The sequence below is a fragment of the Oncorhynchus gorbuscha genome, linkage group LG14, assembly GCF_021184085.1.
Source record: "Oncorhynchus gorbuscha isolate QuinsamMale2020 ecotype Even-year linkage group LG14, OgorEven_v1.0, whole genome shotgun sequence".
In the NCBI taxonomy this organism is placed as follows: Eukaryota; Metazoa; Chordata; class Actinopteri; order Salmoniformes; family Salmonidae; genus Oncorhynchus; species Oncorhynchus gorbuscha.
In genome coordinates this window covers 80846497-80859287 of record NC_060186.1, presented here as the reverse complement: position 1 = coordinate 80859287, position 12791 = coordinate 80846497, and the positions used below count along the sequence as shown (strand labels likewise).

The window sequence follows — 12791 nt, the reverse complement described above, 5'->3', positions numbered from 1 at the left end:
CCAGTTGACTACTTCAAAATGGTGGAAGCCCCAATGTCAACGTCCATGCTAAAACAGGTTATAGCCATGATGAGTCCTATCTATCTCCATCGCAGGCACAACGGCACGTTGCACGTTGCCTAAGTGTCGCTGAACATTCATAGCTGACACATGTGCTGTTTCCATCAGGCCTGTTTCCATCAGGCCTGTTTCCATCAGGCCTGTTTCCATCAGGCCTGTCATTATATTTTCTATCCAACGTAAACGTCACTTGCATAAAAAGGTCAGATGGAAAGCTGGGTTGAGTAAAACTTGACCTCTTTCCCTCTGGTTTGATCCAGGCTATTCGGAATCTTTGGGATGTCCCTACCCCTCATTGAAGTTTACATTTAAAATTAGTTTAGGTTATAGTTAACGTTGAGGGAGGAGGGTATGGACGTGCCAAGGAGCCCAGATTGCACTGCAATTGGATAGGTAGAGTTATTTGTATAGCGACGCCTTGTCGCCACCTCGTGTTGTAAAAACACCATTTACACTTCGCTCAGGTAAAAAAAAAAAAAAACAACATACATTTGTTATTAGAAGAGAGAAAAATAATCGATTGTAGCTATGTAGATAGCTAAATGACACAGTGTGTGTATTTTAGTTCTCGACAGAGATGAAAAGTAGGTAACATTTTATACAGGCACTTTTCGGGCACCCTTTGCGGTCTTCCGTCAACGTGTTTAAAGACCCCATCATGTCCATGCTTGCAGAACGTAAGTGCTACCTCGAATGTTTTAGCCAAAATGTTGTGTTTCACACAGTAGAGAAACAAAAATTTACTTGGGTGTGTCATGTTGTCTGAAGAAGTCAACATGGATTTAGTGCAAGTTATGTCTTTTAAAAAAGGGCCTCAGTACATATGTGCTGTACGAAAGTCTGTCGAGCTAGCTAGCATAATGCTAACCACAACCACATTTAATTACCGGTAACTAGCAAATTATTAGTAAACCTCAACTAAGCTCAACAAGTTGAGTGCAACCTAAGTTAATAAATAACGTTTTTTTTATTATGGCTAACTGTGTTGGTATATTTACGGTGTCTTGTCTCATTTCTGATCATTACCAATGTGATTAGTTATATAATGTTGCGACCTTTTGACAGCCAGTTAACGTTACCCAGCCAACTAACTAGTTCTGGTCGATAATGTTGTTTTTCTGCTGACTAACTTGTCTTTGTTGGCAATTTCTCAAGTTCAAGTGGTCAAAAGCAGTTTGTTTCGGGTTTACCGCTAAACTCCCCCTGGGTCCATGCGAATGCATCGGATGATATCCATGGATCAGATCTACAAGCGAGACCAATTTAGACTGTTGACAGCCTAAAATGTCCGTGCAAATGAACCAATAAAGTAGGTATTGTATTATATATATTTTTTAATTCTAATATGGCTTGTTGTTTTTAGCCCGGAAAAAACAGAAGTGGTCTGTTGACCCGCGGAACAGCGCGTGGAGTAAAGACGAGTCCAAGTTCGGCCAGAAGATGCTGGAGCGAATGGGCTGGTCCAAGGGAAAGGTACTGTGGGGTTTGTCTTAGCAAACCACTGATAACCTAACAGTATACTAGTGACGGTATGCCACTGTAGCTCTATCTCAAGACAATTTGTCTTCCTGGGCTTCCTCCTTGCATCCTCTCTCCTCGCTCCCTTTTCAACTGTATTGGCGGAGAAGGTCCAAGGTTCCACCCTCTCCAATGCGTTTGGAAAAGGAGGCGAGGAGAGAGGAATCGAGGCGATACAAATTAAAGAGCCTGTATCTAACTGTTTTGGCGTCATTCGGGAATGACATGTTCATCTGTCTCTACCAGGGCCTGGGGAGAACTGAGCAGGGCTCCACAGAACACATCAAAGTCAAAGTGAAGAACAACCAGCTGGGGCTGGGAACCACTGCCAGCCACGAGGTGAGTGGACAACTGGGGTGTGTTCATTAAGGCGCACTGTCAACAACTGTTTCCTTATGGGTGAAGTTCAGGGTTTTATTCATTAGTGCACATTGTAGCAAAATGTTTTTCAACAGAAAATGATCATTATCAAGTTCAGGTAGTCCTTTATAGTTCAAATCAGTTTTTTTTCTTCTTTTTTTGGTTTCTAGTTGATACGACAAAGAATACTCAAGACTGCAGTGATGTACAGTGTTTTATCAAGGAATGTGTCCTCCCAAGTTATGTCCTAGTTTTGATCTAATTTGTTCTGTTTCCAGGACAACTGGATCGCCCATCAGGATGACTTCAACCAGCTCCTGGCAGACCTCAACAACTGCCATGGTCAAAACACTGCCAATGGTAAATACCCAGACAAACAGAAGGACAGAAGAATATACAATGTGCATTACTCTGTTCATAAACTCACTCGTCATATATGCGTGACCCACTAGGTGGTGCTGTTGTACCATTCAGAGGAAGGTAGTGGCCCACATTTAGCAGATGTGATTGTGATTGTAGCAAAATGCTTGTGTTCCTAGCGCCAACGGTGCAGTAATATCTAACGATTCACAACAATTAAGAAATGTATAAATATTAGGACTAGCAATGTCAGTCCAGAGAGAGTGTGTGTATGTGTTGGAATGTATAGACTGGAGGTCGACCGATTATGATTTTTCAACGCCGATACCGATTATTGGAGGACCAAAAAAGCTGGTACTAATTAATTACAGATTTAATCGGCCGATTAAAAAAATATATATATATTTAGATTTTTAAATGTATTTGTAATAATGACAATTACAACAATACTGAATTAACACTTATTTTCACTTAATATAATACATCAATAAAATCAATTTAGCCTCAAATAAATAATGAAACATGTTCAATTTGGTTTAAATAATGCAAAAAACAAAGTGTTGGAGAAGAAAGTAAAAGTGCAATATGTGCTATGTAAGAAAGCTAACGTTTAAGTTCCTTGCTCAGAACATGAGAACATATGAAAGCTGGTGGTTCCTTTTAACATGAGTCTTCAATATTCCCAGTTAAGATGTTTTAGGTTGTAGTTATTATAGGACTATTTCTCTCTATACCATTTGTATTTCATTAACCTTTGACTATTGGATGTTCTTATAGGCACTTAAGTATTGCAAGTATAACAGTATAGCTTCCATTCCTCTCCTCGCTCCTCCCTGGGCTCGAACCAGGAACACAACGACAACAGCCACCCTCGAAGCAGCGTTATCCATGCAGAGCAAGGGGAACAACTACTCCCAAGTCTCAGAGCGAGTGACGTTTTAAACGCTATTAGCGTGCACCCCACTAACTAGCTAGCAATTTCACATCGGTTACACCAGCCTAATCTCAGGAGTTGATAGGCTTGAAGTCATAAACAGCTCAATGCTTGAAGCACAACAAAGAGCTGCTGGCAAAACGCACGAAAGTGCTGTTTGAATGAATGCTTACGAGCCTGCTGCTGCCTACCACCGCTCAGTCAGACTGCTCTATCAAATCATAGACTTAATTATAACATAATAACAAATTAATATGGTCGAATCCGGAAACTATCATTTCGAAAACAAGACGTTTATTGTTTCAGTGAAATACGGAAACGTTCCGGATTTTATCTAACGGATGGCATCCATAAGTCTAAATATTCCTGTTACATTGCTCAACCTTCAATGTTATGACATAATTACGTAAAACTCTGGCAAATTAGGCGTCCCAAACTGTTGCATATACCCTGACTGCGTGAAATGAACGCAAGAGAAGTGACACAATTTCACCTGGTTAATATTGCCTGCTAACCTGGATTTCTTTTAGCTAAATATGCAGGTTTAAAAATATATACTTCTGTGCATTGCTTTTCTTAAAATCAATAATGTTTATGGTTAGGTACACATTGGAACAACGATACGCACCGCATCGATTATATGCAACGCAGGACACGCTAGATAAACTAGTAATATCATCAACCATGTGTAGTTAACTAGTGATTATGATTGATTGATTGATTGATTTTTATAAGATACGTTTAATGCTAGCTAGCAACTTACCTTGGCTTACTGCATTCGCATAACAGGCAGGCTCCTCGTGGAGTGCAACGAGAGGCAGGTGGTTATAGCGTTGGACTAGTTAACTGTAAGGTTGCAAGATTGTATCCCCCGAGCTGACATGGTGAAAATCTGTTGTTCTGCTCCTGGAGGCAGTTAACCCAACGTTCCTAGGCCGTCATTGAAAATAAGAATGTGTTCTTAACTGACTTTCCAAGTTAAATAAAGATGAAATAAAGGTGTAAAAAAAAAAAAAAAAAAATCGGCCAAATCGGTTTCCAAAAATATCAATTTCCGATTGTTATGAAAACTTGAAATCGGCCCTAATTAATTGGCCATTCCTATTAATCGCTCACCCTCTAGTATATACATTATGGACAGTATGTAGATAGAACATGTAGGATAGAGTAGTGTACATGCACAGCAATAGTTGAATAGGATGGCCTTGACTAGATATGTACAGTATATACATATGAAAAGTCTCCCGAGTGGCGCAGCGGTCTAAGACACTGCATCTCAGTGCTAGAGGCGTCACTACAGGCCCTGGTTCAAATCCAGGCCGTATCACATAGGGTTTGACCTATGTAGGCTGTCGTTGTAAATAAGAATTTGTTAACTGACTTGCCTAGTTTAAGATAAACAAATAGGGAGTAGTTACAGGGGAGAGGGATTTAACGTCTAATCCGAAACATGGCACCCTACACAGGGCAATGTCCCCAATCACTGCCCTGGGGCATTGGGATATTTTATTTCAGACCAGCGGAAATAGTCTTCTACTGGCTGTCCAACACCACTTCCAGTAGCATCTGGTCTCCCATCCAGGGACCGACCAGGACCAACCCTGCTCAGCGTCAGTGGCAAGCCAACCGTGGGATATACTGCTGGAAAAGTGACCAGGTTTTCCATGATTATGGACATAGGGGGTGCTACTGTGCCTTTGTAACATTTACAGGAAAGATGTAGCCCCAATTATCATTCACTGGGAAGTAGTAGCCCACTAGGGGGTGCTATTGCACCATTCACTGGGAAGTAGTAGCCCACTAGGGGGTGCTATTGCACCATTCACTGTGAAGTAGTAGCCCACTAGGGGGTGCTATTGCACCATTCACTGTGAAGTAGTAGCCCACTAGGGGGTGCTATTGCACCATTCACTGTGAAGTAGTAGCCCACTAGGGGGTGCTATTGCACCATTCACTGTGAAGTAGTAGCCCACTAGGGGGTGCTATTGCACCATTCACTGTGAAGTAGTAGCCCACTAGGGGGTGCTATTGCACCATTCACAGAAAGGTAGTTGAGGTTAAATGTCACTGTAAGACAATGGGGCTATTTGTTTTCAAACCACTTTTAACTGGTCAATTGGGGGGGGGGGGTCGGGAGATGGATGAGAAGAGTGAGATTGTAGATTCCTTGGCACATTCATTACATAAAATAGTTAATGTAAGCCATATAGTAGTAGCCCACTAGGGGGTGCTATTGCACCATTCACTGGGAAGTAGTAGCCCACTAGGGGGTGCTATTGTACCATTCACTGGCAAGTAGTAGCCCACTAGGGGGTGCTATTGCACCATTCACTGGCAACTAGTAGCCCACTAGGGGGTGCTATTGCACCATTCACTGGCAAGTAGTAGCCCACTAGGGGGTGCTATTGCACCATTCACTGGCAAGTAGTAGCCCACTAGGTGGTGCTATTGCACCATTCACTGGCAAGTAGTAGCCCACTAGGGGGTGCTATTGCACCATTCACTGGCAAGTAGTAGCCCACTAGGGGGTGCTATTGCACCATTCACTGGGAAGTAGAACTACATAAAATAGTTAATGTAAGCCTTATTTAGCAGACATGTGTATCTACAGCCACGTACAGAAGCTAGTGTAGTTATGTTTGGTTAGACAAGCTAGAATGGTCGGCCAAAATATAGATTTCCGCCTAAATCGACATACCCAAACAAATGTATTTTTCATGAGATGGCCATAAACAACTGGTAATGTTGCGTAGTTTTATAAAGGTCTGGAACTTTCTGGTAAGAAGATGTGTAAATTGCTGAGGTGCCATCACTTGTGAGGACACAAGCTCAAAGTATACAGTACAAATATTACGAAAATAAAAATATATATATATATATTTTTTCCCTACTCAACTAAAGTGGCAATAGGGCTTGAAATGACAAATGCTTTAAAAAAAATATATATATATATATACTTAGTGACAGTACAATGTTGGCACTTTTTCATATACTGAAAACATAGAAGAAAATTCTATATGTCCGCTGAGTGGCACAGAAACACCATTTAAATGTCTGCAAACTCATTACAGCTTTAATCACAAACTGCTTTCGTACGAATGTGACCAAGAGAAAGTGGGTTTTTATTTCAATCCCATAAAATTACTTAGTATTTGTTTTCTTCCTGTGTTGATAGCTCCTAAATCTGACTGAGAACATCACGTTAAGATGAAACTACTACTACTCCTGTTTTCGTTTGCTCTTTGCAAGCGCCACTGTGACTTTCACAGCAGACAGATGGGTCTTTCTGGCATTACAAGGACCGGGATGTTCACAGAGCTCAAAATGTCAGTCAGAACCGTCAGGTAGCAGGTAGCCTAGTGGTTAGAGTGTAGAGGTGGCAGGTAGCCTAGTGGTTAGAGGGTAGAGGTGGCAGGTAGCCTAGTGGTTAGAGTGTAGAGGTGGCGTAGCCTAGTGGTTAGGTAGAGGTGGCAGGTAGTGGTTAGAGTGTAGAGGTGGCAGGTAGCCTAGTGGTTAGAGTGTAGAGGTGGCAGGTAGCCTAGTGGTTGGTTAGAGGTGGCAGGTAGCCTAGTGGTTAGAGTAGAGGTGGGGTAGCCTAGTGGTTAGTAGAGGTGGCAGGTAGCCTAGTGGTTAGAGTAGAGGTGGCAGGTAGCCTAGTGGTTAGAGTGTAGAGGTGGCAGGGTAGCCTAGGGGTTAGAGTGTAGAGGCGGCAGTGTAGCCTAGTGGTTAGAGTGTAGAGGCGGCAGTGTAGCCTAGTGGTTAGAGTGTAGAGGCGGCAGGGTAGCCTAGTGGTTAGAGTGTAGAGGTGGCAGGGTAGTCTAGTGGTTAGAGTGTAGAGGTGGCAGGGTAGCCTAGTGGTTAGAGTGTTGGACTAGTAACCAGCAGGTAGCCTAGTGGTTAGAGCGTTGGACTAGTAACCAGCAGGTAGCCTAGTGGTTAGAGCGTTGGACTAGTAACCAGCAGGTAGCCTAGTGGTTAGAGCGTTGGACTAGTAACCAGCAGGTAGCCTAGTGGTTAGAGCGTTGGACTATTAACCAGCAGGTAGCCTAGTGGTTAGAGCGTTGGACTAGTAACCAGCAGGTAGCCTAGTGGTTAGAGCGTTGGACTAGTAACCAGCAGGTAGCCTAGTGGTTAGAGCGTTGGACTAGTAACCAGCAGGTAGCCTAGTGGTTAGAGCGTTGGACTAGTAACCAGCAGGTAGCCTAGTGGTTAGAGCGTTGGACTAGTAACCAGCAGGTAGCCTAGTGGTTAGAGCGTTGGACTAGTAACCAGCAGGTAGCCTAGTGGTTAGAGCGTTGGACTAGTAACCAGCAGGTAGCCTAGTGGTTAGAGCGTTGGACTAGTAACCAGCAGGTAGCCTAGTGGTTAGAGCGTTGGACTAGTAACCAACAGGTAGCCTAGTGGTTAGAGCGTTGGACTAGTAACCAACAGGTAGCCTAGTGGTTAGAGCATTGGACTAGTAACCAGCAGGTAGCCTAGTGGTTAGAGCGTTGGACTAGTAACCAGCAGGTAGCCTAGTGGTTAGAGCGTTGGACTAGTAACCAGCAGGTAGCCTAGTGGTTAGAGCGTTGGACTAGTAACCAGCAGGTAGCCTAGTGGTTAGAGCGTTGGACTAGTAACCAAAAGGTTGTCAGATCGAATCCCAGAGCTGACAAGGTGCACATCTGTCGTTCTGCCCCTGAACAAGGCAGTTTAACCCAGTCATTGTAAAATAAGAATTTGTTCTTAACTGACTTGCCTAGTTAAATAAAGGTCAAACTCATTGTTTAAATCAAGGTCATTAGGTCAAATGAAAGAAAAAGATATGTAGGAGACCTAACATCGAAGATGTTTTAATGGTTTTGATCGTCGTCGTTTTGTTTGTAGAAGCCCCATCGGAGGAGAAACAGCAGGAGAAGTCCTTCAGCCTGGAGGAGAAGTCAAAGACGTCCAGGAAGAGGGTCCACTACATGAAGTTCACCAAAGGTTTTCATTCAATGTTTTTTATTTAACCAGATAAGTGGCTTTGAGATGGACATGGTTGCATCTGAAAAGGCATCCTAGTGATGACACTGATGGAGTGGAGTTTTCACCTCCGTTGTTTCCCTTCCCTACTAAAGTAGTGCACTATGTAGGGAATAGGGCTCTGGTCTAAAGTAGTGCACTATGTAGTGAATAGGGCTCTGGTCTAAAGTAGTGCAATAGGGGGCTCTGGTCTAAAGTAGTGCACTAGGGCCCTGGTAAAGTAGGAATAGGGCTCTGGTCTAAAGTAGGGCACTATATAGGGCCCTGGTCTAAAGTAGTGCACTATGTAGGGAATAGGGCTCTGGTCTAAAGTAGTGCACTATGTAGGGAATAGGGGGAATAGGGCTCTGGTCTAAAGTAGTGCTAAAGTAGTGCACTATAAAGTAGTGCACTATGTAGGGGCTCTGGTCTAAATAGGCACTGTAGGGAATAGGGCTCTGGTCTAAAGTAGTGCACTATGTAGGGAATAGGGCTGCACTAGGGCCCTGTTCTAAAGTAGTGCACTATGTAGGGAATAGGGCTCTGGTCTAAAGTAGTGCACTATGTAGGGAATAGGGCTCTGGTTTAAAGTAGTGCACTATGTAGGGAATAGGGCTCTGGTCTAAAGTAGTGCACTATGTAGGGAATAGGGCTCTGGTAGTAGTGCACTATAGGGCCCTGGTCTATAGTAGTGCACTATGTAGGGAATATGGCTCTGTTCTAAAATAGTGCACTATATAGTGAATAGGGCCCTGGTCTAAAGTAGTGTACTATATAGGGAATAGGGCTCTGGTCTAAAATAGTGCACTATACAGGGAATAGGGCCCTGGTCTAAAGTAGTGCACTATATAGGGACTAGGGTGCAATGTCAGAACGTGACAGTGAAATTGCCTGTGATCCAGGAGGCTGAAGGTTATATGGGGGTCGACAGGGGGGGTCGACGGGGGGGGGGGTCGACCAGGAAATCGATTCCTACGGTACGATTCGCCGCCTAATAATTTTTGTTCAAATCACGTTCTTCTTGCCTTCTGAAAATAACTTTCTCTGTTTATTGTTTTGGTGACCACTGTGTCCTCTCCCGTCAGTGTCGAACTACGCCTGTCACCTAATTATGTCGCCAGGAAATAATCTATTCAGAATGACTTGTAAAGATCAATGACCGGGCAACGTAATTAAACGACTTATTCGTTCAACTCGGAAGGAGACGGTGGTCCCAAACGATGAGAGGTATTTTCAGGTAGAAAGAAAGTCATTTGAGAATGCGTTTTGTGACCATGTTACGTCTCAGATCGGTTTAGTGTCCGGCAGAACGATACACTCATCTCTTAAACGTTTTGAACAGGAAACCGAAGCGTACCGTTATAAATATTATTCTGGCATTAACACAATTTCCAAACGTGTCCAGGCGCCAGTTATTTATCTGGACTTGATCTTTCGTGTTGTACTAAATACATAGAAATATAGTGAATAGAACAGACAAATCATTGACTTGAATGGGGGTTAGGTGGAGGGGGGTTCTATTCATTCAATTTCTTTGCATTTAATCCAATCCGATATCTATTCGTATTTCGGCTAACTTAAACTGATCAGATGTCCAAAACATTTCTCAGTTTCTCAGAAGAATGACAACTCGCATTACCCGACCTTACAAAAAACTATTTTTTATTTATTTATCAGAATAAAACATTGATAACATCAGAACACTGTTTTGAGCCCCTGCCAAGGAGGTTGAGAGCGGGGGGCTGTGGGGTGGGGGGGGTGTCTGAGTGGGACATTTTATTGAAGTAGTGAAAGAGCAAAGGGACGTTTGCGTCGGGATAAGAAGACCAAACAGCTAAGATAAATAAACATCTGCTGGACCCGCCGCTACCACGCCTCTGGGTTCCCAGATGGTTTTCCAGGCTCAAAGCCTTCAGGAGCAACTAGCTTCCCCCTCTAGCCTCTTCAGGCGTCTTTCGTGCCTCCCCCAACCATCTCAGGTCCCAGTCCAGTCATGTTCCTACAGCCACCCCCCCCCCCCCCAGGCAGCTGTTTCAGGCCCCATTCCAGTCATGTTCCTACAGCTACCTCCCAACCGTTGGCCGTCTCAGGCCCTATTCCATTTATCTCCCTACAGCCACCCCCCTCCCCCCAGGCAGCTGTTTCAGGCCCCATTCAGTCATGTTCCTACAGCTACCTCCCAAGCTGTTTCAGGCCCCTGTCCAGTCATGTTTCTACAGCTACCCTCCCCTCCAGTTGGCCGTCTCAGGCCCCATTCCATTTCTGTTCCTACAGCTGTATCCTCTTCCTCCAGCAGGCTCCTGATAACACTGGTTATTTATTGCTTTAAACCTTTTCCCCTCCTGTCCTGTCTTTCAAAGCCTCCATCAGGCCTGCTCTCAAGACACACACACTAAACACTCCTGTGAGCGTGTGTGCGAGCGTGTCTGCGGACCAGCTAAGCTAGTTTCCAACGACCCTGGTCCCAGATTTGTGACAGCGTTATCTAAACCTGTACATTTTCGACCTAGACCCACGCCAGGAAGTAAAAGCAGGAAGTGTACCCTTCCATCTGTGCTGTGATTGGTTCAGTCAGCTCAACTGACACTACAACAAAAAAAAAAACAAGACATTCCGTTGCATGAGCCACATCATTTGAATGAACATTCCAAAATCACCCTGGAAATGATTGCATCACAATACCAGGCAGCCAATGGGAATGTGCCCATGAGTTTCACCAGTCAAAGAGCTAGGTCGCTAATATACAGGTTAAGACAACGTTGTCACAAATCTGGGACCAACACTGTTGATAACTACCAGCTAACTAGCTTGTTCCTATTAAGAGCAAGAGGGGTAGCGGTGCATAATCATTTTTTTTAGCAGAATGTTTGTATGATTTGGCATATTAAAGACTTAAAAGACTATCGATCCATCCAACCTATTTATTCAGAATCCGGCAGTTCAAAGACAATCCATTGGGCCTAGTTATTGTTCATTATTAGCAACCTACTTTTTAGTTTGTGTGCCCATTTTTATTTGACATTTTAAGTATGACCTAAAACTAGAACAAGGGGAAAAAAATTTTTTTTGAAGCTGCAGTATTTTAAAGCTGCCACCCGACCAAATTCACATAGAAATGTGATTTTCTTTTTAGATCCGTCACTCCATTGAGTCTAAGAAGCGGTAGATCTGTTCTATATGCTCTATTTCTATGCTTCACATTAAGTTTCGTTTTTTTGCTTCTTTTTACTTTAGGTTTTGTAAACCGGCTTCATAAAGCTGAAAATACAATATTTTTAGTTACTGAAAAGATATTTCTTTTCAGCGGTTTAGATGGTACGACGATTCTGTACATTTTGATTAGGCAAACTAATAACAACTTTTGCAACCAGGAAATAGCTGAGAAATTTCTGGGTATTTAAAAAAAAGATATTTTAATAACATTCTACTTGTCCAAAATTTATTTGACACAAACTTTTCGTTTGTTTTTTTGTTTGTTTTTTTAAATTTTATTTATTTATTTTATTTTTTTAACCTTTATTTAACCAGGCAAGTCAGTTAAGAACATATTCTTATTTTCAATGACGGCCTAGGAACAGTGGGTTAACTGCCCTGATCAGGGGCAGAACGACAGATTTGTACCTTGTCAGCTCGGGGGTTTGAACTCGCAACCTTCCGGTTACTAGTCCAACGCTCTAACCACTAGGCTACGCTATTAATGACAGTGTTTCAATATAAGAAGTGTTTATCTGTGGAATTAGACATTGATCTTGAACCCTGAACCAATCAGGAGATTCAGATTTAGGGAGGGGGAGGGGTGAAGTGAACAGCTGTTGTATATATTATGGATCCACATTAAGCAGCTACTCTTCCTGGAGTCCAGCTAAATTAAGGCAGTTTAGGCACAAGGTTTTTCTAGAGGGTTTTGACGTCTCGTACATTACGAAAAGGATGGTCCTAAACTATACAGGCTCATTCCACTGTTATGGTCTTGTGTCCTCGCCAGCTAGGGGGAAGCAGCACGTTGCCTCATTCCACTGTTATGGTCTTGTGTCCTCGCCAGCACGTTGCCTCATTCCACTGTTATGGTCTTGTGTCCTCGCCAGCACGTTGCCTCATTCCACTGTTATGGTCTTGTGTCCTCGCCAGCACGTTGCCTCATTCCACTGTTATGGTCTTGTGTCCTCGCCAGCTAGGGGGAAACAGCACGTTGCCTCATTCCACTGTTATGGTCTTGTGTCCTCGCCAGCACGTTGCCTCATTCCACTGTTATGGTCTTGTGTCCTCGCCAGCTAGGGGGAAGCAGCACGTTGCCTCATTCCACTGTTATGGTCTTGTGTCCTCGCCAGCTAGGGCGAAGCAGCATGTTGCCTCATTCCACTGTTATGGTCTTGTGTCCTCGCCAGCTAGGGGGAAACAGCACGTTGCCTCATTCTATTGTTATGGTCTTGTGTCCTCGCCAGCTAGGGGGAAACAGCACGTTGCATCATTCCACTGTTATGGTCTTGTGTCCTCGCCAGCTAGGGGGAAACAGCACGTTGCCTCATTCCACTGTTATGGTCTTGTGTCCTCGCCAGCACGTTGCCTCATTCCACTG

General features: G+C 43.5%; 1 protein-coding gene across 1 annotated transcript in view; it reads left to right on the top strand.

Moving 5' to 3' along the window:
• The first annotated feature begins 612 nt into the window (after positions 1-612).
• Positions 613-12791, top strand: part of pinx1 (PIN2 (TERF1) interacting telomerase inhibitor 1) — a 55822-nt gene continuing 43643 nt past the window's right edge. Inside the window, exons 1-5 of the mRNA XM_046299107.1 lie at positions 613-737; positions 1424-1533; positions 1825-1917; positions 2217-2298; positions 8099-8197. Of these exons, the coding sequence (XP_046155063.1) occupies positions 719-737; positions 1424-1533; positions 1825-1917; positions 2217-2298; positions 8099-8197 (403 nt within the window). The 5' untranslated portion in view covers positions 613-718. The remainder of the gene's footprint in view (positions 738-1423; positions 1534-1824; positions 1918-2216; positions 2299-8098; positions 8198-12791) is intronic.